General features: G+C 39.6%; 1 protein-coding gene across 1 annotated transcript in view; it reads right to left on the bottom strand.

The window, feature by feature from the left end:
* Positions 1–21867, bottom strand: part of DSCAM (DS cell adhesion molecule) — a gene marked incomplete at both ends in the record, with an annotated part of 439009 nt that overhangs the window by 365567 nt on the left and 51575 nt on the right. The window contains 2 exons of the mRNA XM_082279051.1: positions 7292–7438; positions 12066–12383. Of these exons, the coding sequence (XP_082135177.1) occupies positions 7292–7438; positions 12066–12383 (465 nt within the window). The remainder of the gene's footprint in view (positions 1–7291; positions 7439–12065; positions 12384–21867) is intronic.

The raw sequence follows: 21867 nt of genomic DNA, 5'->3' as shown, positions 1-21867 counted from the left end.
TGTGTATATATATATATCTATATCTGTATACACAGACTGATGGAGAGGGAAAGAGAGGGAAATGCATAAACCATAAAAAAAAATAAATATTTGAAGCCTTTACCCAGAAGCAGACTTGCAATCCCCTCTCTCTGTCTCTGTTTAATTCTCAAGAAGGCAAAAGCAATTCTAAAGGGGGCCCAAATCCAATCAAGTTTTTCACATGCTTTAATTTAAGTAGAGAGAAAATAAATTAAAGAGTTGAGCAAAAAAATTGAGAAAGAGGATTTGGGGGCTGTTGGGTTTGGGTTTTTTACTTTGGTTTGTTTCAAAGCGGGAATGATGGAAATGAAGGGCTATCCACAACTGAGCAGCAACAGAGGGAAAAGAAAAATTTTGATACACTTTTCTCCTAGGCACGCTTCATTACTGAAATGTCAAAGCCACTGCTACTATTTGTGAATCCCATTAGTATTAAAATTGCAGGATATGGTGAGACAGAGCAAAGTTTGACTTTCTGAAATTTAACCACCACGACACCCCACTCAAAGTTATTTTTCTCCTCCATGTCTTACAAAGAGCCACCAATGTTCTCTGCCCTCAGACCAGCCAAAACGTCCAGTCACACTGAGGAAAATCCACAAGTTCCCTCTACAGGAAAATACCAGTCTCTGTGATATTAAAAGCTCCATTTCACTTTTCTGAAGGATCAGAAACAACTCCTATGCTACAACCACATTGCTCATTTTCCTCTGTGCTATCAAAAAGTGATTCTGTGACGTGTGGCTTGGATGCTTTCCATCTTCATCCCTTCAAGTGACTCCCACAAGGCTGTTGAAATCCTTGCATCCAGTGCTACCAATACCATAATTTTAAAATTATTCACCTGATCAAAATACTCCAATGTAATGGAATAGGAAGCAAACATGGAGCACAGAGTAGCCAGAGGAATAGGTTAGGTTGGAAATGACCTCTAAGATCATTGAGTCCAACCATTAACCCGTGTGCCTGAGTGCCACAACCACACAATACACACACGTATTTTTAGCACTTCCAGGGATGGCAATTCCACCACTTCCCTGAGCAGCCTGTTCTGACCACCCTTACACTGAAGAAATTTTTCCCAATATCCAACCTAAACCTCCCCTGGCTCATCTTGAGGCCATTTCCTCTTGTCCGATTGCTTGTTACTTATAACTTCCTTCAGTGAACCATTTTAAATACGTGGCCTTGCTCAGGTAAAATTTTAGCTCTCAATGAGACAGAGGAAAGTGTGAAAAATGTTTGCACAAGCAGGAAGTGCTAAGTTTTAACATCTCCACTTTCTGCTCTTATAAGACACTGTCCTCTTAAAAGAGCAGAGCTCTCAGGAAAAATGTGGAAAACTTGACATTTCTTAAATAATGCAGTAAATATTTTTTTCCTAGGTCCCTCAGGAAAATAACCTTGCTGAAAGAGAAAGTGAGGAAGCAATATATTGTCTTTAGAGATGGGCAAGTGCACTTTACGTGTCTTTAGGAAGCCTGGAAAACACATTACTGTAACAGCAAACCTACAGCCTGACCTGAGCATGGCTGAATGCTCCTCCCATCAGATTTCCAGGGAGCCATCTTCATCTCCCTCCACCTGGAACCAGAAGAAATCTTGCATGTAGAGCATTCAGTGGCATAGGTTAAATGCAAGGTGAATGCTTGGGTTTTGGCAACTATGGTTAAGCATTGACATCAAAGCAGAGTAAGAAATATCATTGCTCATCTCTGCTAGACACGGCCTCAGTCAAATGGCTGGACTTAATCCCTGTGGTCACCAGCAATAATCTGATTCTGATCACAGGACCACTCTCCATAAAGAGAGTTTGGGGGTTTTTTGTGCTATGTACAAATCTCATGGCTGAAAAAACAGCTCTTTGCAAGCAGAGCCACTGCTAAAATCTCCAAACCCCCCAGAGCCCAAAACTGCAGTGCTGTGTTTTAGATGTCACCACGTGATAACTCCTGGCAAACACTGACTGCTTACTGTCAACTACAGCAGTTCAGAAAAGCCCTTTGTGCAGAAAGAGATCCAAGAGCCCCTGAGCCTTTTAAAGACGAGACTTGAGGAACTGTGTGTAAATAAATAATGCAATTCATTACACCAAATGTAGGTCAGTGTACAGCAGTGACACTTCTCAAGCTGTGGTCCAGTGTGACTAATTTCTGGCTGATGGGTACTAGGCTGGCTGGAAGGTTCATCAGTTGTCACCAGCACATCAGTCACAGCCCCTCAGGGAACCGTGTTCCATCCACGCTCACCCACCTTTCCTCAGAGCTGCTGTTCTTCCAGTGCACACTCAAATATGCCCTTGTGCACAGTTGGTACTGTCTGTCTCGCTGCTTTTCTACTTTTCTTTTTTTAAGCAGTCACAGTCCATGTATAAATCAGAGAGATTCTTGCATGTTGTGTCATTAGACAGAAAAATGGGAATTCAGAAAGGTCAGGGCACGAACCTCCTCATGATCCTGCTCTTGGCACTGTTCAGAAACACAGAAAAACTGAAAATCCCTTGCAGTTATCAGGATCAGGATCGGAGGCATTCATAACAGAAATACAGCGTGCACTGACAGACACAAGTTAATTCTTCAGTCTTTGTTTATATCCATTCTTCATTCTACTCTTCTCTCTTTGCTGCTCCCTTACCCTGACCTTCACTTCCAGTAATCCCTTTCTGCCCTCCTTCCCCTATAACCACACCCATCCTTTGCTCTCACTGGGACTAATTAAGGCATGAGTGGACTCTGCTCTGCGCTTTCACCTGGGCACAGCACAATCCATGGTTATTTCCCCTTCCCTTCTAGCCCAGCTTCACCGCTCTGCGTGTGAAGAAGAAACAAGCCAAGCACTGGACTCCCTTCCACCTCACAGTCGCTCAACAGGAGCAGGAGCACAATCTGGGCTGTGGCTCTTTCCTATCATCCCTTGGGTTTATTATTTTGATTTTTTTATTATTATTTTTACTCTTTTTTTGGCTGTTATTTCAAAAAAACATACTTTGCTGAGCTCTTTGGTCCTGCGGGGCTTAGGCTGCCCTCCATGGCTACAAGGTCAACACAAAGCCGACTCCGAAAGTCTCATTCTTTGGGAATGGTTTGTGAAGGAAGGCAGGAAGAGGGAAAGGAAGTTTTATCTTTGAGCAAGCCATGTGCAGCTATCCATCAGATATTCTAGGATGATTCTAGGATTAACCCAATATTCTAGGCTGATTTAAGCTTTTATGTTTAGTGCCATCTAATGAAAACTCGTAGGATTTGGTTACGGGTACAAGAGAAAACTGCACAGCCTTGCTCCCCCTGTTATAATTCGAATTAATTTCAGACTCGGTTTCAAGTCAACTGACAATGCAAAATTCTTCAGAAAAGAAGGACTTTAGGAAAAGGACCCTGTAGATGCAGCTGTAGAGCTTGGTACAGCAGTTACCTGCACTTTGTGAGCTCCTTGAGACTTTTCAGCGTTACCATCAGTCCTTCATTTTGCTGACACCTCAGAGCTTGTCAGACACCCCTGCAAAATTTGTTTGTTAAACAGCTGTACCCACTGGACAGGCTGAATATTCCAGCTCACAATTATTACTCAAAATGGAGCTTTCCAGTATGAAAAAATTTCTGTCTTTGTGTTTGAGGTCAGTGTTTTCTGTTCTTCCTCAAGATAGATTCATCCAAATAATTGGGTTTGCCTTGCAATAAAAACCTTTTTTCTTGCTACCTTGGCCCCTAGAGGACACCCAGTAAAAGCTTTTTGACCCTAGATTTTCTGTCACATCAAAAGAGAAAATGTAGGAAACAAAAACCCCAATTCTGGAGCTGTCCCCTGACAGACAGACAAGCCCCTGCATACCTTTCCAGGCTGCAGCTGTCCTTGCATGTGGAAACTTCACAGAAATTGGTATTTCTGGCTCCAAACACGGGCACCTTCCCCTTTATTGAACATGGAGGCTGCTCTACTGGGATACTCCTTGGAAATGCTTTGGTAATAGGTCTTAATATGTTTCAACTCCCAATTACTTTACAATAACCTGGAGGCACAACATAAAACTGCAGCCAGGAAACAGAAGATGCTCTTGCCCAGCTATATTTATTACACTCTTCGATTACTGTGGACATCACTGAGCTCCCTGAAAACCAAATATACAGATATGCCCAGGATAGCACATTGTGTCAAGAGCAAAAACCTTGTAGAGTTTTAATCAAGAACACTCTTCTTAAACACTCTTTCTAAAAAGGCAGGATATTTTTACCCTATAAAAGCTTTCCTTTGTTTTGGTTTTTTTTTTTTTTTTTAATATTGCATTGCCATTAAAAAAAAAAAAAAGAAAAGAAAAAGAAAACTGACATCTACAACAGTAATTGCTGAAATAAAGGATTCTGGTTCATCTCCCCATCTCTCTATCCTTGTAGTCAGAATGGGACTACAGATAGAAAAGTATATTAAATATTTACTCAAGGTTGTTGTTGGAAGAATTGCAGTGGGGTTTAAGTCCTTCAAAAAAAGAGAGAAAAAGGCTTCTCTGGCTTCTGTTTGGAATTGTATCATCTCAGTAGAAATCAAAGAATCATAAAATGGTTTGGGTTGGAGGGGATCTTAAAGCCCATCCAGTGCCACCCCTGCCATGGGCAGGGACACCTTCCACTGTCCCAGGCTGCTCCAAGCCCCATCCAGCCTGGACACTGCCAGGGATCCAGGAACAGCCACAGCTTCTCTGGGAAATCTGTTTCAAGTCCTCACCAGCCTCACAGTAAAGAATTTCTCCCTAATACCCATCTGACCCTTCTCCACTTCAGTTTGGAGCCATTCCCCTCATCCTGTCACTCCATCCCTTGGAAATTTTCTCTCCCCATCTTTCTTGTCGGCTTCCTTCAGAAAATATTCTCATCTCTATCCTCTCCCCCCCACACACTTTCTTTTTCTCTTTGCTTTTCTTACTTTTCAAACAAGTACGACCTTTTTTCCCCACTAAAACCTTGTCCTCTTCAAACCACAATAATCCAAGTTTCTCTCTTTATATTCTTTCCTTTCAAAGTAGAGGTTTCCCCTCAAGATGGCTCTCATTTTTGTTGATGATAATGAAAAACCAATAAATCAGTTACTTTGGAAAAAAAAGAAGAAAATAAATCAGAACTTGGTATTTTTCAATACATAATGGTTCCAACACTTTCCTATGTGCAAGACCAAAGAATCTGGTCTTGCACACTAAAAAAAATACAATAAATGGGGTTTTTTATAGCATCCGTTCTAATGAACAATGTTTTGTTTTCATTTAAATTCCCAACTGCAGAATTGAGTGATTATGAGATAATAAGAATTTTTTTTTAAGTTTGTAATAGATTTTTAATGTTTGTAGCCTTGTCAACCACTGTCAGAGGGTACATTAAGGAAAAAAAAAATTATTAGATTTAGATCCATATAGTTAAATGTTATTACACACTTGTATCCCCCCAAAGTTTGGAGTCAAAACCAATATAGGGTTATTAAAAATAGATTATCTGTAGGTAGCAGCTATGATGTTTTGAAGAACTGCCATATTTTTTCCCCTAAAGAAGAGATTACAGAGACCTGGGTGTCCCCTACTCCTGATTCCAGGGTGAAGGGCAGGATTGAGCCACTCTCAGATATCACAGGGATACAAGGAACTAATGCTGAAGTAATTAAAAAACCAAATTGTGTCCTCTCAATCTACGTTTTCAGAGAAAATATGCACGTTTCCTTATAATACAGAATGAATAAACTTAAAAATAAATCAAGGTAGTTACCCACGAAGACATTCATTTTCTTTATTCCAGCCAATACTCACACATACAGATGTACATACACCATGTAGCAGATTATTTTAAGACGAAGCAAAATAAACACATCCATCCACTGTTGTGCTAAATACTTGCAATCATAGTTTAGATAATCTTAAGCATAATTCTGTATCATTTTATACATAATAATGGAAAGCTTGTTTGTGCATTTAAATACAACTCTGACCTGTGTTGGCTGAAGTGCTGGTGAGTCCAACAACTCAGATATCACAGACCTCACCTGGGTGCAAAAGCACCCAGTTGCAGTTGCTCAATGACAGAAAATTAGGATATTATCAAAATCCAAGAGCACAATAAGGAAGTGAATTTACCAAGCTTAAACAGTGCACTAGCAACAGAGAACAACTGATCATCAATCACTCGGCTGTTAAATATTTACCAAATCCCTTGAAAATTCTTTGAATTATAATTTTTGAAAAAAAATATTGCATGGTGATGTCAGGAATCAATAAAACATGGAGAGAAATTAAATCTATCATACAAGTCATATGGATACATAGGTATTTCCATCAATGCCACAATTTGTCAGAAAATAAAGATTATTAATATACTGAGGAGGTGTACAAAAACATTTTCACACACCTGAGCATCATAAACAGAAACATATTCCTAAGCAGACTCTGCAGCAACATTTAACTCAAACTATTTTTTTTCCATTCTGCACAGCCCTGGAACAATACATTTCCAATTTCTGCATGCATAAATCATTTGTATGTGTAACAACAGCTGCACCCTGCATTATATTGAATTCAGATATGTACTATACTGAAAATATTTCTCCTACCTATTTGTTCTGCCATGAATTTCTTACAATGTTTATGCTTTAAAATGTTAGATTTTCTTTGCCCAAATTCCCGAACAATGCCTCACATTTTCTCCCTCTGTCAGTAAATGGATTAATGCACATAACTGCTTTAGTACAGATTGTTTCACTTCAATATGTTCAGTTTATGGCAGTGCTTAAGCCTCCACTGTTATCTCTGAAGATATTTGGGATTAAAATGCTATGAAAGTATATATATTGATTACATACCTCATTTAAACATAACCAAACAAATTTAGACTCAGGATTTCTTCTAATCTGTGAGTAACATCACTACTAAAAATAATCACAACCCAGCACATGTTTATGACACTCAAATTTCTTTGGCATGCACGAGCTCTTTATCAAAGTTAAAATGCAAACCCACTGCCACAGCACCCGAAAGCTGGTTTTATGTCTGGTATAAAACAAAAAACATGTTATTTTCCCCTCAAGCAGGCTAGAAAAGCAGGGCTGTCTGAAACCTTCATGTCACACACAGAGAGTCACAGGGATGCAGCAATGCTGAAGTGAGATACATTACTGGGAAGATGACATCTCACTCAGCTAGAATTGAACCAAAGTAAACATCAGGCATTTTGGGGGGAGAGGGGGGAAACCAGGAAACATCTCTGCCATTGCCAGCTGGAAAAAAAAAGCCATAAGAGCCTACCTGAGACAAGCGAGACTGTGTCTTTCTCCCATGAGACAACAGTGATGTATGCCTCCACAGAGGAGGGGATAATGCACTTGAACACTGCTACATTGCCTCTCATGGCTTTCTGGTCCTCCACACGGACTGTATAGGGTTCCCGTAAAACTGCAGGGACAAGAGGAGGGTTTGGTAAATAAACTGCAGCCCCACATCTCACCCACTTCCTCGGTCAGCCTCACAAAGTGCCCCCCAGAATCAGGCTGTGAGCTCTTATCTCAGTGAATGACACACATTTACAAGGCTGATTGTGAGTTGATGTGAAAGCATTTCCAGACCTTTTTGTTTCCTCAAAATCTGCATCTCTTACTCTGTGTTCTTTCCTCACCTAATTCTGGGAGGCTCAGATAAGGACTGCAGAGTTATGTGGGTAAATGGTGTTATGTTTTATGTTCCTTGTCCGCTTTCCCCAGCCACATTTCCCTTCACAAAGGGTTTTCTGCTCATCAAAGAGCAGAGGGGTAAATGCAGGTGCTGTGTGTGAATTAGACATCCAGAGCAGAGAAGAGAAGGTCAGTGTCATTTAGGATTTTGAAGAAGTGAGAACTGAAGGAGAAAATCAATAGAGGTGACAGAGAGAGAAAAAGAAATGTGTGTCAGGAACACAGAGGAATGGGAGTAAGTAAGAGGAGAGATACATTTGATTGACCAGCCCTGAAAGAAATCAGTTAATGGTAAAAAAACCCAGAAACAAAGCCACAATTGTATTAAACAAAAACATGTTATAATAAAACCCAACATGATTCAAAAAATGTTTAGAATCAGAAAATTATTTGTCTTGAGTCTGAAAGAATTAATTTAATGGACAAAGAGAAAAACAAACAACTGGATGGACAAGGAGGATAAAAGCACAACTGGAGAAATCCTTCTACCCAAATTAATATTGTTGGGGTGAGATGAAGTTGCACTGGGTAGGAGGATGGAAAGAAGGGAAATCTTGAAATAATCCCATGGAGAGAGAGGGATGAGCATTTCTGTGAGCAAGAGTTCATGGAGAAGGTGGCAGAGCAGAGAAGAAAGAGATGTTGTCTTCTACAGCAAATGAATGGGTGAGACAGGACAGACAAGCACAACAAAGACTCTCCACGGGACCACAAGGTCAAGGTGCAAAAAAAAGGAATCACCACAGCCAAAAGAAACCATTCCAATGAGAACAGGGATGAATACACTGGAAATTTCTGTGTGTCTGAGACATGCACCCGCCTGAGGGTAAAAGTTACTGGGAAGAATGACCCCAGTGGAGCAGCAATGCTGAGCTGCCACATAACAGGGACATTTCTTGCCCACATTTCCTGTCCACAAACACAGAGCAAGCTCATTTACACATACATTTAACCCCACTGATTCCAGTTGAAAATTCAGTAACTTCTTTTCCCAGTTTACAAAAGTGTTTCTACACATCAGGAGCACTTCAATTTCTACGTATCTGCCCCACTTAGGGTGTATTTCAAGAAATAAAAGGCAGAGTAATGAAATGTAACCAGTCTTCAAAATGCAAACAGCATCAGGTTTTCAGGTCCTTTGTTACCGCTGCAAAAAGGAAGACTGAAGTTCTCTATCCCAAACATTGCTATAACAATATAACTTTTAGAACCCCTAACCAAAAAAATATAATTAAATATATAATTAATATAATTAATATATATATTATTTATTAATATATAATTAATTAATATATATATATTTATAAATATAAATATATAATTAAAAATTAAATATCTTTTTTAAAAGGAAAGAAAAAAAATCCATATTCTATTACAAGATAGACACTAATAGTTTTTTAAAAGTCAATAATTTATTTCTAATCAAGGGCTAGACTTCTTAACCCTGTCATGAGTCTTAAAGTGATCTATAAGCACCTTTAATGCAGTGACTTTACAGCATTGGCTGCCCTGTGGTGAAGCAGCTCCCTAACCTTGTTCTACACCCAGGGAATGGCCCATAGATCATCTTAATGAGGCTGACTTGTGTCCAAAGCTCCTGCTCCAGCTCTCATTCCCAGGAAAGGCCTGTTTAGCAGCAATATCCCAACATACTGCCAAAGGTATTTGTACTTTTTAGATCACTTGGCCACTCTGAAAATCTGCCCAGCTGATTATGTCAATAAAATCCAACATGGAAACCACGCAGGGCACAAAAACCTGGAAAGAGGTTTATTCATTTCCTTGTTTAAAAGAATTTACATTATTGTGATTTACGAGGTCCCTCAGCTATATCCAGGTCATAGTTTTGACAGTTTCCATGAATAAATTGCTGATTTTTACTTTTCCTATATATTTTTTTTTAAATCCCAAGTCGCCAGGTCATTAATTTATATGAGAATGTCAGCCTTTGCTGCAAAAAACCCCCCATATTCTTCATTGCCATGACAGCACAGGAGAGCTTGAAGATAAAATGGAGACCTTTACTTCCATGTGGGACTGGCATGGAAGAGGATTAGGTTTGGATGTCCAGGTGTGGGGGTTATGATGTCTGGGGGGAGTTTGGGAATCTTTGTTGCACTATAGGTAAAATTACATGCAAAAGCACAATTACAATTATCTGTGAGCGGGAATTTTTGTATCTGCTGCCCATATTCCTGGGAAAAGAGGCAAATGAGCTCCAGACTTTCTCAAGCTGACGTTGAGAATGGGCAGAGCCATTTGTGCTATGACTAGATGATCCACTGATTTCTTCTGCATTCTTAGGAAACCAATTGCTGTTGGAGTGTGCTGGAAGGAGGAAATTAGAAAAGACCCCCCAAAATCATGTTAATTGGTGCCAGTCTGAAATATTGTTCAGATTTCACATGAACAGAACTAATTTGTAAGCACCATGTAAAGAAATGAAGTTCCTAATTTCAAATTTGAGCAACACATTTATCATCAGGGTTTATCATCTGAGCATAAAATACACTTCACTGCCATGCACAGAGGACTCTCCAAGTTGTGTTTTCCTGTGATTGAGGGTTTACACAAACCCTTGGAAAAGATGCTCACTAGTAGCTGTGGTCTGCCATCACACACAGTGACAGCTCTGACACACAGCATCAGCTCATGGCAAGGAAGGGGACTCGTGTGGCTCATTATCGAAACCTCAGATTAACTGAGAAATTGAGTCAAATGGAGAAATGAGTGGAAACAGGGTAAAAAGTTAAAAAAAGAAAAGAAAAGAGGTAAAGAGGGCATTTCTGACTTGGCAAAAAAAGGAGTTGTTAACTTATGAGCCAAGCAGCTACACTACCAACTGCAAAGCCCTTTTTTAAGGCCTTTTTTTCTATTTGGAGCGTTTATTTCTCAAGCAGAGGGAGAAGTCTTGTTTTGGAGTTCCATGGATGAATGTTTTACACCTAAAGGAACACCAGTTCAGAGACTTAGCCAGAAACACTGCAAGTTTTAGCCTCCTTTGTATCACCACAGTAATTTATCGAAGAAATGTAAAAATTGGAAAGTGATACTGGGAAAGAATACTACCCAAAAGGTGCTCAAAATGGAAACACATTAACAAATCCAGAAAAAGCAAAAATAAATACTATGTTCTCTCTAAATATAATTCTACCAGACAACTTGCCCACAAATCCATGAAAGTAAAGCCAAAATCTCAAAAAACAGCACCGAGTTTCAAACAAAGTTGGTTACGATGCGTTCATATGAATCTTTGATTTTCAAGCTTTTTTTTTTATGGACAACTAAATATTTTCATAAGAATCATAGAGCATCATAGAACTCCCCTTATATGTAACATGATAACTTCTGCTAGATGCTTCTTGTGCAAGAAAACCCACTTTTCTAGACTAAAATTTTAATGAGACATGAATTTTGTGGAAACCTAGTTTTTATTCTTGCCTCCCAGCTGCCTACAAACTACAAACCTCTGAATGTTAACTAATTGTTAAGAAGAAGAGAATACATTTTATCATAAAAAGAAAGTCACAGGCAAATCTACTTGTTAACTGTTCACAGTTTTCCCTGTGAAACTCCTGTGAAGACAAATCTCCGGAGGAAGGGTTGTCCTCTCCTGAGAAAAGCCAAGCATAGCTCCACTAACAATAAAGAGCTTCCAAGGATTTGCATTTGCCAAAGGTCAGCTTCCAGACTACTTTTTGTTTGTTTGTTTGAATATCTTAATTAACTGAAGCGGGTAGACCAAAATCTTCCAAAACTGTGCAATCATGTGTTTGTGTGTTGTAACAAAAGGCCTGATTTTGATCCCTCTGTAATTCCTCACTGACTGGCCCAGCCAGTACAGAAAACAGATGCAAAACCATTCTGCTCATTTGCATACTTTAACTTAAAGAGAAAGCACTACCCGTGGACACACATGAGCTGCTGAATCATTGCAGGGGACACAAATTTCTCTCACAACAAATCACAAGTGACCACAAACAAAGGAGGAGAGGTGTGATTTTAGGCCAGACATTCCTCTTCTCTTCCAGCCCATGTACAAAAGCCGTCTTTTTATCACACAGCTCTTTAATGGGCAAGCTTGGTCTGATTATTGATTTCATTATCAGTTCGTTTCTCCTTACATTTGTGCTCAATTGATCTTTGGAAAACTAGCTTTTCACCACCAAAAATAATTCAAACTGAGGAGGAGAGAAGGGAAAAGAATTCACCATATTACTTAATACTGTTAAGAGTTCAGAGGTTACACTTCTGGCTAATCTCCCTTGATTTATATCTGCTGCTACTCTTTGAAACACCCACATTCCCTCCCTCCTCAATCCCATCTGGACCCAACAAAAGCCTCTACTCACCAGCCTTAATGTGAACATCCTGACTCCTGATTTTCCCTGAAGGATTTTCAGCTGTGCAATAGTAAGTGTTATCATGGATTAAGTTATTAAAGCTTGAAGGAGGGAAGGGGAAAATTTGGAGAGTGCCATTGGGGTGGACGTGGCGGATCCCTGGGACATCGTAGATCTCCTCGCCCGTCGCTAGGTACCATCTGAGCGTCACCGGGGGGATCCCTGCTGCTGGACAGGGTACCAGTGTCCCTGTGGTGCTAGCAAACACTACCTCTTGCAGAGATGCATTGACAAAATAGAGACTGGCGTGTAGCTCTTCACTGAAAACTGCAAGACAAAAAGAAAAAAGAACAGACCTTGAACACCTGAGAAATTTCAGCCGCGCGCAAAACAGTTCGACACCGCCACCAAATCAAACGCGACGCCCAGGGAAGGTAATCAAAGCATCTGGATGCTAATGTCAGCTCTAATAAAATGCTTCTTGTTTTCAAAGAAAATATCACCAGGTTAAACACAGTAAGTGGTTTACACCCAAAAGTAAAATGAGAAACCCCTTTCGGTGTAAACGGATACAGATGCGCTCACTCCTGCACTTGCTGAGGCAGCACTCTTCGTACAGCCTGCAAAGATCTATCAGTAATCTGCCTTTATGAAATTTCCAGTGACTAAATTTCTGCCTGGAACACAGGCAGTTTCTGTTAGCATCCCTAAATTTATTTTTACAGTCTCTCCATGGCAAAAATAATTTATAAAGTAATAAAAAGAACTGAGCAAACACTGAAAAAATTCCCCATAACTCCTTAATAGTAATACATATCTATACTTAATACAGATACAGCTTAATAACTGCTTTATATCATTGGTCAGGTCTTTCTAGCAAAGACCTATAAACCGAGGTGCCTATGAAAATCTTGGTTTTGTCATCCATGTGACTACAGGCCCACTCGCAACCTTAAACTGAAGATTCTGTATCACTGGAAAGAGTCAGTATTAGTCAGACTTCTGCCATGGGCTGTTGAGCTCACACTGGAGGGATTGAAGACTCCAGGTGGTTTAAAGGTTCCCCAACATTTCCTCTAAAGTACCTTCCTGACCTGCTCTGTTGGAGAGCTGATAAGCCTAACACATGATTTTTGTTTTCCAATAAATGGTAGGATATCTTCCAACACCGCCAATCTGCTTTGTATTTGCATATAGTGCTTACTTGTAAAAAAAAAAAAACTTCCCAGTTGTGCTTGACACAAACACAGAGACTTGGATGTCTCATTATGTCTTGAATGCAGTAGATTCTGACAGGATTTTCTAAAGCAAGGCATGTAAGGGGTCAGTTTTTGAAAAGGTGACCATAGTGGAGGAGATCCCAGTGAGCAGTGATGAGACAGATTTCAGGCTAGCCTTCATTTGCACAAGATGGATTCTATCAACCTGCAGAAAGAACTTGCAATCCCAATGTTAAGCCATGAGTGCCTCATCTACCTCTGCCACTGCATCTTATGGTAGTTTGGAGCACAAAATAGATTCTTTTTTCCTTCTCTCTTTTGCTATCTTGCAAAGATACAGGGTGGGAAGACGTTCATTCTAAATATCATTAGGAGTGAAAAAGAAGAGAGCAAAACTGGCTCTGGAAATCCCTGGAAATTGAAAAAGAGAGGCCCTCCCCAATTGAGAAAGATGTCTGGCATGCAGGAGACAGAGATAAATGAGCGACACAGAGAAGGTTGAAAGGCACATGGAGATTTTGAAAGGAGAAATTTCAACACTGGAGCTGAGCTCCTGCATTTAGATGAGGCAGGTGCCAGCACAGAATAAAGTCCCTTGCAAAAAAAGTTCTACCTAGTTGGTGTAGTCCCAAGAGGAACTCGGGCATCTGGAAAGCAAAAATAGACACAATAAGACTAAGCACAGGAAGAAGCTGAATCCTCATTCAGAAGGACTGAATAAGATGGTGCCACTTTTACATAATCACATTTCTAATTATAGTTGTACTTTGAAGCAGAGAACAGTATTGTTGGTAACATAATAGAGAACTGGAAAAAAAACCCCAACAATTTGGCATTGTTCATCTGCTGTACAAGCTTTTCTCTACAATACAAATGAAACAATCAACAGGGCATTTAAATTTCCATTGGCCAACAAGACATTCACGTAGAAGTAATAAACACAGTTCACATTTGCCAGCTTTTATTATGCTGTGATGCTTCTTAGCAGATATTCAAGCAAAACCAGTAGATTTCCTGGCCAAGAACAAAGAGGTAAATACCAAATTACAAATGCCATAAAAATAGCGAATATCAGGATCTCTGTTTGACACTTCCATAGAATCTAACTTCCCAATCAAATGCAGCACAGCTGAACTGGAGACTCATCCTAGCAGCACATAACAATGAATTTTTCCAGCTGCTTTGTATCCCCTGTAGAAGCTTTCACTACTTTTGACAAACTTTCCATCCATCAGCCTGTACAATAGTGCTTCATTTTAAACCAGCATCTGCTACGCATTCATCTTAATGGCAGCCACAAACACACCAAGATCCCTGGAAAATAATCATAGTGCTGTAATGCACACACTTATACACAATGCTGACAGCCCAGATGCTTTTTGTGGTGGAATTCACAGCGTAAGCTACTTGGAGACATCCAATGACAAAAATGGGATTTCAGAAGCTCTTATTAAAAACGTATTTCTTTTCAACATTCCATAGGAAGAAAGGGATTAGCTGAATGACAGAACAAGCGATTTATTGAAACCTAATTGAAACTGAAACAAGTCAAAGAAGATGTGTAATTAATTATATGTTACTTAACGATAGAAAAGGATCCAACTAAACACTGTATTTTTGAGACAGCAGAAGCAACTCAGACTAAGAGTGGCAAGGGAGAGTGGTAGGGGAAACAGATGAAAGTCATGGAAATAAAACAGCAAAGATAAATACCTGAAGATTGGAAGAAAAACCATAAAACAAGGCAATCATAGAAGAGAAACTAATATCCAAGGCAGAACTGAAAACTCTTGCAGTTGAGTGACTGCACTTGGCCTGGACAGAGATGACATCGGTTCACAGTGAAAGGGAAGAAAAGGAAAAGATTCCTCCTGAATAGGGGTTATTTATTACTAAACCAATAATTCTTGAGGGAAACAAGAGGAAGGCTGCACCTCAGCAGCACTCAGGTGCCCCAGCTGGAATGAAAAGGTGACAAACAATCTACACCTGCAAGTACTTCGGGGCAAGAAGGCAGAGATTTGTGTCCTCGGCTGAGTAGTTAAAGGAGCACATCAACAGTTTATCAGATCAAAGGACAAGAAGCACTTCTGGATTCTCAGGCTCAATAGATACCAGGATCTCACTCATACAAGAAAGGGAAGAGAGGGAGCTGGGAGGGAAAAATAGAGGGGAGAGGGAGGGAGACAGGAGGTGGATAAATTTTTAGCATGTTCAATCAACATTCCTTACTCTCAACTGCTTGAAGTGATAAGGGGAACTGACAAAGCATTATAGCCGAGGAAATTTCTCCTGATTTTCAGAGGAGACAATGCTGCCAAGCTGTGCTTAGCAAAGTGCTGAATATGTCAGCCAGATCCAAAACTTCTGTTGGCACTTGAGAGATCTCTTGTCAACTAAACTGATTCTTTACAACAAGCTGGTCAGTGGGGCTGTGAGCTGATCTCCCTCAGCGAGAGACTGAGCACTGTGAGCCAGGCTGGGCAGATGTAACCAGGATGGACACACAGGTATGAAGACCTAGGCTGGGTTTGGCATTTCCAACATCTGTAGCTATTGGCACAGCTAAGAATTGAGTCATTTTTTGTTTTTACAGAGGTGATGTTTTCTCCCTTCAGGCAGGTCACTCCTCCAGGTCTCCAGCTCCTACAGGAATGCGTGCTGAGCACTTCAAGGTCTTCTTTAAGGGCCTAGCCAATACCTCTTGTGATATTCCTGCTTGTGAGGGTGGGATTTGTCAAGGCTTCACAAGGCAAACCAGTCTGAAACTGCTGTTTCTCAGTCCTCCTTTTTACTGGGCAGAAGGGGGTGTCACTAAGATGTGAGAGAGAAGATCCTACATTTAAATTACACTACTGGATCAAGATTGGGCCTGCCCCATGTGGGATCCTGTGACAAGGAGGGATCAGCACCAACAGAGATGAGAGAAGAAATGCAAAAGCAAACCATGAAACCATCTGTCCTCTTCCCTTCCTCCACCTTGTCCCCCCTTCAGATTGCTTCACCTGCAAGAACCTTTACCCTAAAGATGCCAAAAGTGAAAATTTCATGGAGTTTGCATGGAATAAAAGAAAATTTTGTGTCTGTTCAACCTGGTGCCAGAATACAATGCAGACAGAGGCTTGGTGCTGTACATAATTCCTTTTCATCATGTGCTCTTTCATCTTTTAGTAAGTTTAAATAACACCTCTGTGATTTTGAAATTATCTTTTTGGGCCTCATGTTCTTCCAAAGCCTTCTTCCCATATTCTGCAATTAAAGCCCCAGTTTTCTCTTCAGTTCTTGAAAGAACTGAAATATTGTTGGGCAAGAGACCAGTCAGCACGCTCAAAAATATTAATAAAATGTCTCTGAACAATTAATTGATACTTATGTTTAATTCACCTTCCCTGCCCTTTTCAAGGGCTAAATGCTGTTCCTGTAATACCTTTGCAAGTGGAAAGTTTGGTCTTAAATGAATAACAATTTCAAACTAAGGGAAAAATTAGTTCTCATCCATTTGATTAATCAAATGGAAATGAAATATTCATATAGATAAATTAAAAGATATGAATCAAAGTGAAAATCTGGAGCCAAGAGACCACTGAGATTATTTAGATAAAATAAAAATCAAAGCAGAAAAGATAAATTATGTAATTAAGCAGTTGACTGCACTCCTGCACTACAGCAGGTTTATAGAAACAGCCTGAATTATGTTACAGTGGAACTTCAGGTGTACAACAGCCTTGGACATCAATGTTCCTTCTCCTTTTCTCCTCCATAATGTTGTGATTAATGAACTGGGCAACAATCAAGTATTTCCTTCAGATTTATTGGATTGTATGAGGTGCCACCTTAAAATGTAATAATTTCTCACTTTTAAATACAGCTGCCTGTACACAAGAAACATAGAAGCAAACCCAAGGAATATAATAAGAAATGAAAAAGAAAAAAAAAATAAAAGGAAAAGAAAGGAAAGAAAGGACAGTATTTAATAAAGTCTAGGCTCCTAGTGCTGAACTTGGAATGGCAGACACCTGGGACTGCTTTGTACCATGATGGGACAACACATTCCAGAAAAAACCAACATTTGGAAAATTCTTTGCAAACAGACACAAAACAGGATGAGCCACATTTCCTTAAGCAGTTTAAGGATGAAGAACCTGTGTATTCTTAGCAGCTCATCAAGCTCTAATCAAAGTTTAAGAAAAACAAGAAAATATTAATATCCTGTCTGCCTGCTGGAAGAAGCCTTTTCCTAAAAGACCTCAGCCATTATTTCGTGGGTAGTGTCATACATGAAGTCCCTATATGTGCTTGGTCTTTGCATATTAAGTGCTTTAATTAATTAATTTTGAGTTAAATATTTTTAGATTAAATCTTAAAATTAACCCATCAGCCCAGGTACAAAAATCCAGTTTCATTATCAGTGTTTTCAATTGTTCAAAGTAGTTTATTAAGAGAGTTGCACCCTTCCCAGTTAAAAATTCCCCAGTTAAAAATCACCAACTTGCTTTCAAACTTCAAACCACCGGTACCCCTTAAGAGTTACCTTTCCTGTGTTTACTGTACACTTTTACAAGTGTTTTGAGATCTGTTGGACGTGTTTTAATACTTTTTTTAGGTGTTTTTACTTGCATTTGGTTCCAAGGCCAAAAAAAACCCCAGTTCTAACAGCCAGCAGCTATTTTTAGCCCATAGCCGTTGCCTTGGGGGCAAGCTCCAAGGCAACCTGGGTTTTGGTGAGGGCATTTTAGCTCCTTTGTCTCAACTAGTACCACCCCTCTGGCAGCAATGAGCCATTGGTGGATGGAGATGATCCATCAAAGGGGAAGCACCAATCGCTTTGGACCGAAGGGGCGGGCTGTGGGCGGGCTGTGGGCGGAGCAAAGACACTATAAAAATAACGAGGCAACGAGGCAGGGCCTCTTTCATCTCTCGCTCTCTACAGGTTCGCTGTGGGGGATGCCAGTGCTGGGTGTTAAAAGCCTACTCCTTTTAAGGAGCCTTTAATATTTTTTTCCTGACTTTAGTCCAGCTAAGTCAGCCCAGCACTGCAAGTTCTTTTCTCTATTTGAGGTCTAGTGCTGTCTCAGCCAAAAGATCTCAAATCCCTGCGCTCCTGGGGCATACCATCTACTGAGCTGTAGGATCCCAAATTTTTATATTTTTCTAATTTCTGTAATTTTTCAATTTTTCTGTTTTCAATAAATTAATCTTTTTAAGAGTTGTCTCATTTCTCACAGGTAGGAGAGCAGTTTTTTGAGCCCTCTCCACAGGTAATGTAGGAGAAACACAGCCTGAGCTCAGCTGAGACCCTGCTTTGATGGGGCAAATCTCTCACTTCACTCAGCCCATCATCTCCTGCAGGCAGAGAGAGATTAGGACAACTTTCCAACGCTCTTGGATATCTCAGTTACCTGGAGAAGTTTAGCACAGGTGCCCCAATATTTTTAGCTGCTGGGTGATGTTTGCTGTCTACATTTATAGACCCCTGTACTGTGAGTTCAGCCTGTCTGGCTCATGCATGAGCTTAAAAGCATCACAGCCTTTGCTTGTCCTTACACCAGCAATTCCTAAATGCATCTCCATGCTACAGAAAATTCAAAAACAGGGTGGGGGTTTTTTGTTGATTTTCTTTTGTTGATTTTCTTTTGTTTTGGTGCAGGAGGTGGCGCGTAAAGAGCAATAGCAGAATCAGAGCAAAAAATGACAAAGATCATAGAATATCCTGAGTTGGAAGGGACCCACAAGGATCATCAAGTCCAACTCCTGGTCCTGCACAGGATCATTCCCAAGAGTCACACCAGATGTTCCCAAAAGAGGGCAGGGAAGAGAGTCATTAAAGAGATTATTTGGCAAAATGGTAGAAAAAGGTAACAAGACAGGTGGAAGTCAGAATGATGTTAAGACTCAAGGAACTCCCCAGGATCTCCTGTCTCTTGAAAGATCTGCTATCAGCCAGACAGCTCCTTTTTCACTGGCCTCAAATCAGAGTAAAAGCAGGCAAGAAAACACCATTGTCACCACAGTCATTAAAAACATATGGCTGTGAGGTAGAGACCTAAAGAGAACAAAAGACCCAATTATAGCAAAACAATTGAGAAATTTATAAAACAGAGAATGTAAGCCTCGTTTTTCATATGGTCAGTGAAAAATATTGAAATCCTCCGTAACAGAGGAAAATAAAATATTGATTTTTCACTGCAAAGACAAATATCTTTTAAGACAATTTGATGGAATTAATCTAAAAAGCAGTCAAGAAAAACCCCCAAACCAACTTTTGTAGGAAAATGGCTGAAGCCATCTAAACAATAAATTGTATTTAAGGAAACTGAATTACCAGGATCATACTACAGGTTAATTACCCTGTTGACATCCAAACAATACCGTATGCTACGATAACCATTTCTGCATAAATACACACATGCAGAGAACTGATAAAAGAAACCTTTCTGAATGTATTTCTGTGCCTTTCAAACCAGTAGCAGAAACATTACAAATGCAATCACAGATATGCTGATTACTCAAAGCAGAACAGGGAAAGAGAGAGGGTGGGTGGGAGGGTGCAACTCTTGGGAGCTGTGTCACTATTTAGGATTTTTTTTTTTTTTTTAAGATTCTATACTGCATCACCATGACTGAGATTTAAAAAGAGAGATTAAAAAAAAAAAAAAAAAAAAAAAAGAGCCTAAATTGGCATTTTTTTCTCCAATACATCTCCCCTTGAACTAGAAAAAAAAAAAAAAGCCCTTATTTGAAAAGAATCAAAACCTGATTAGACACTTACAAACAAGAATGTTATTATCACTACTCAATTATCCAGTAACAGGCTATGCAAAGTGACCTAGAGAAATTACTGCAGCTATTGTGGAAAGATCAGAGTGATGAGGCATTACAATAATCCATCTGTGATCGTGTCTCCCTCTAGGGGTTTTATCTAATGACTAACACACAAGGTTGATAAATATTGTAAATTTTATTAGAGCAAGGGTAAAGCAAATGTACTTTTACGACTTTGACTTTGACTCTGGCTCTGGACAGGAATTTCTTTTGCTCCTCTAAATTGATGAGGATTGAACATTCCTCACTGTTTGAGGAGAAGGAGGGTAAAACACAATTCACATGAGGAATAAGTTTCATGTGGAGGCAAAATAAGTAACTTCAAGAACAGGAAAACAGCAGTGGCTAAAGATGCTCTGACCAGACTCCAAAAGTATTACTAAAAAGGAATTAATAAAAGGAACAAAAGTGAAAGCAGCCCTAAAGAAGAATTATGAGAGAATGCTAAAATCTAAATAGCTTTAACGTGGAAAACAAAATTAAATCATCTGCCCAAAATTATTTGATATTGCAAATATAATTAACAAAGAGATGAAGATACTAAACTATCACAATTACAAAAACGCCAATTAAGCCCCACCACTCACAACAGTTTTAAGTCAAGTCAACAAAGGAGAGCAGAATTCTCCCCACAGTATAAAATCTCACAATGCAGAACATTTCCTATGTTGTGTGTTGTGTAAGGGTATCCAGTATTTTAAAGCTAAACAGTATAAATTTGCTATGTGTCCACCAAAAAATCCAACAAAAAATGATGCTTTTTCAAATTGCTACTCTGATTCAACGTGCCAGTGCTCAACCTTTTATTCCGAAGGGTTACTCTCTTGAATCAGTTTCAAAATCAGAACCACTAATGAGGATAATTAAGTATGCAGTTGGTTTTGCCCACAAATAATAATCACTATGGAAAAAAAGCACTCAGCGTTACATTATCATTCTCAGAGGACAGAAACTTCCATTAAATCAAAGCAGGCTTCCACAATTAAAAGAAAAGGTCCTCAGGTGAAACCATAAAAAGAAGCAGAACTCACAAGGCAGGGAGAGAAGTGTGGGTTTTGGTGGAGTGCACAAATGCAGAGTGGCAAATGCAACAAACGGGAGTGATGGGAGCCTTTTGTCAGCTAAAGGGAATAAGCTGTTTGTGGTTAAAAAAAACTAACAAAAAACCCCAGATAACTGTCAACCTGTGAACAAAAAATAAGCATCTGTGCTTCTGGTAGCCAAAAGCCCAATTCCACTCATTCCTATCATAAGGAACACACTGCAAGAACACCAAAAGCAATGGGACAGAAGTGAGAGAAGAGCCTCAGGTTTGTTTTTCTCTCAAAAATATTTTATGAGCAAGAGAAAGGAAGATAATTGGGTGCACCTCTGGGTTCTGAAAAATGGAATTAATCCATCTTTGTATAGCTTTTCTTTTAACTGGTTTATAAAATTGTCACTTTTTCCATAAAGAGAGCCATTATTTTCAGGGACGTATGGGCTGAGATCATAGAGGTTTCAGTTTGGGGCTTATCTTCAAATGCTGCAGTTGGCCTAATGCTTCTGAGAGAGTCCTGATGGCCACCAACTTCACATCCTAATGCAACAACTGAGTTTTACAAATAAACAGCAAAGCCAAGCATACTTTTTATTAGACCTGCCCAGGAAGGAGACAAACTTTTAAAAAAATCATCTCTTCCACACATAAACGAAAGCAAAATAAATCAAAATTTTCAGTGAAATAATTGTCAAGACACTTCACAAAATTCCAGGAGGGAGTGTTTCAG

Source organism: Coloeus monedula (assembly GCF_965178545.1).
Source record: "Coloeus monedula genome assembly, chromosome: 3".
NCBI lineage: Eukaryota > Metazoa > Chordata > Aves > Passeriformes > Corvidae > Coloeus > Coloeus monedula.
The sequence above is the reverse complement of the archived record's forward strand: the minus strand, read 5'-3'. Positions and strand labels throughout refer to the sequence as shown.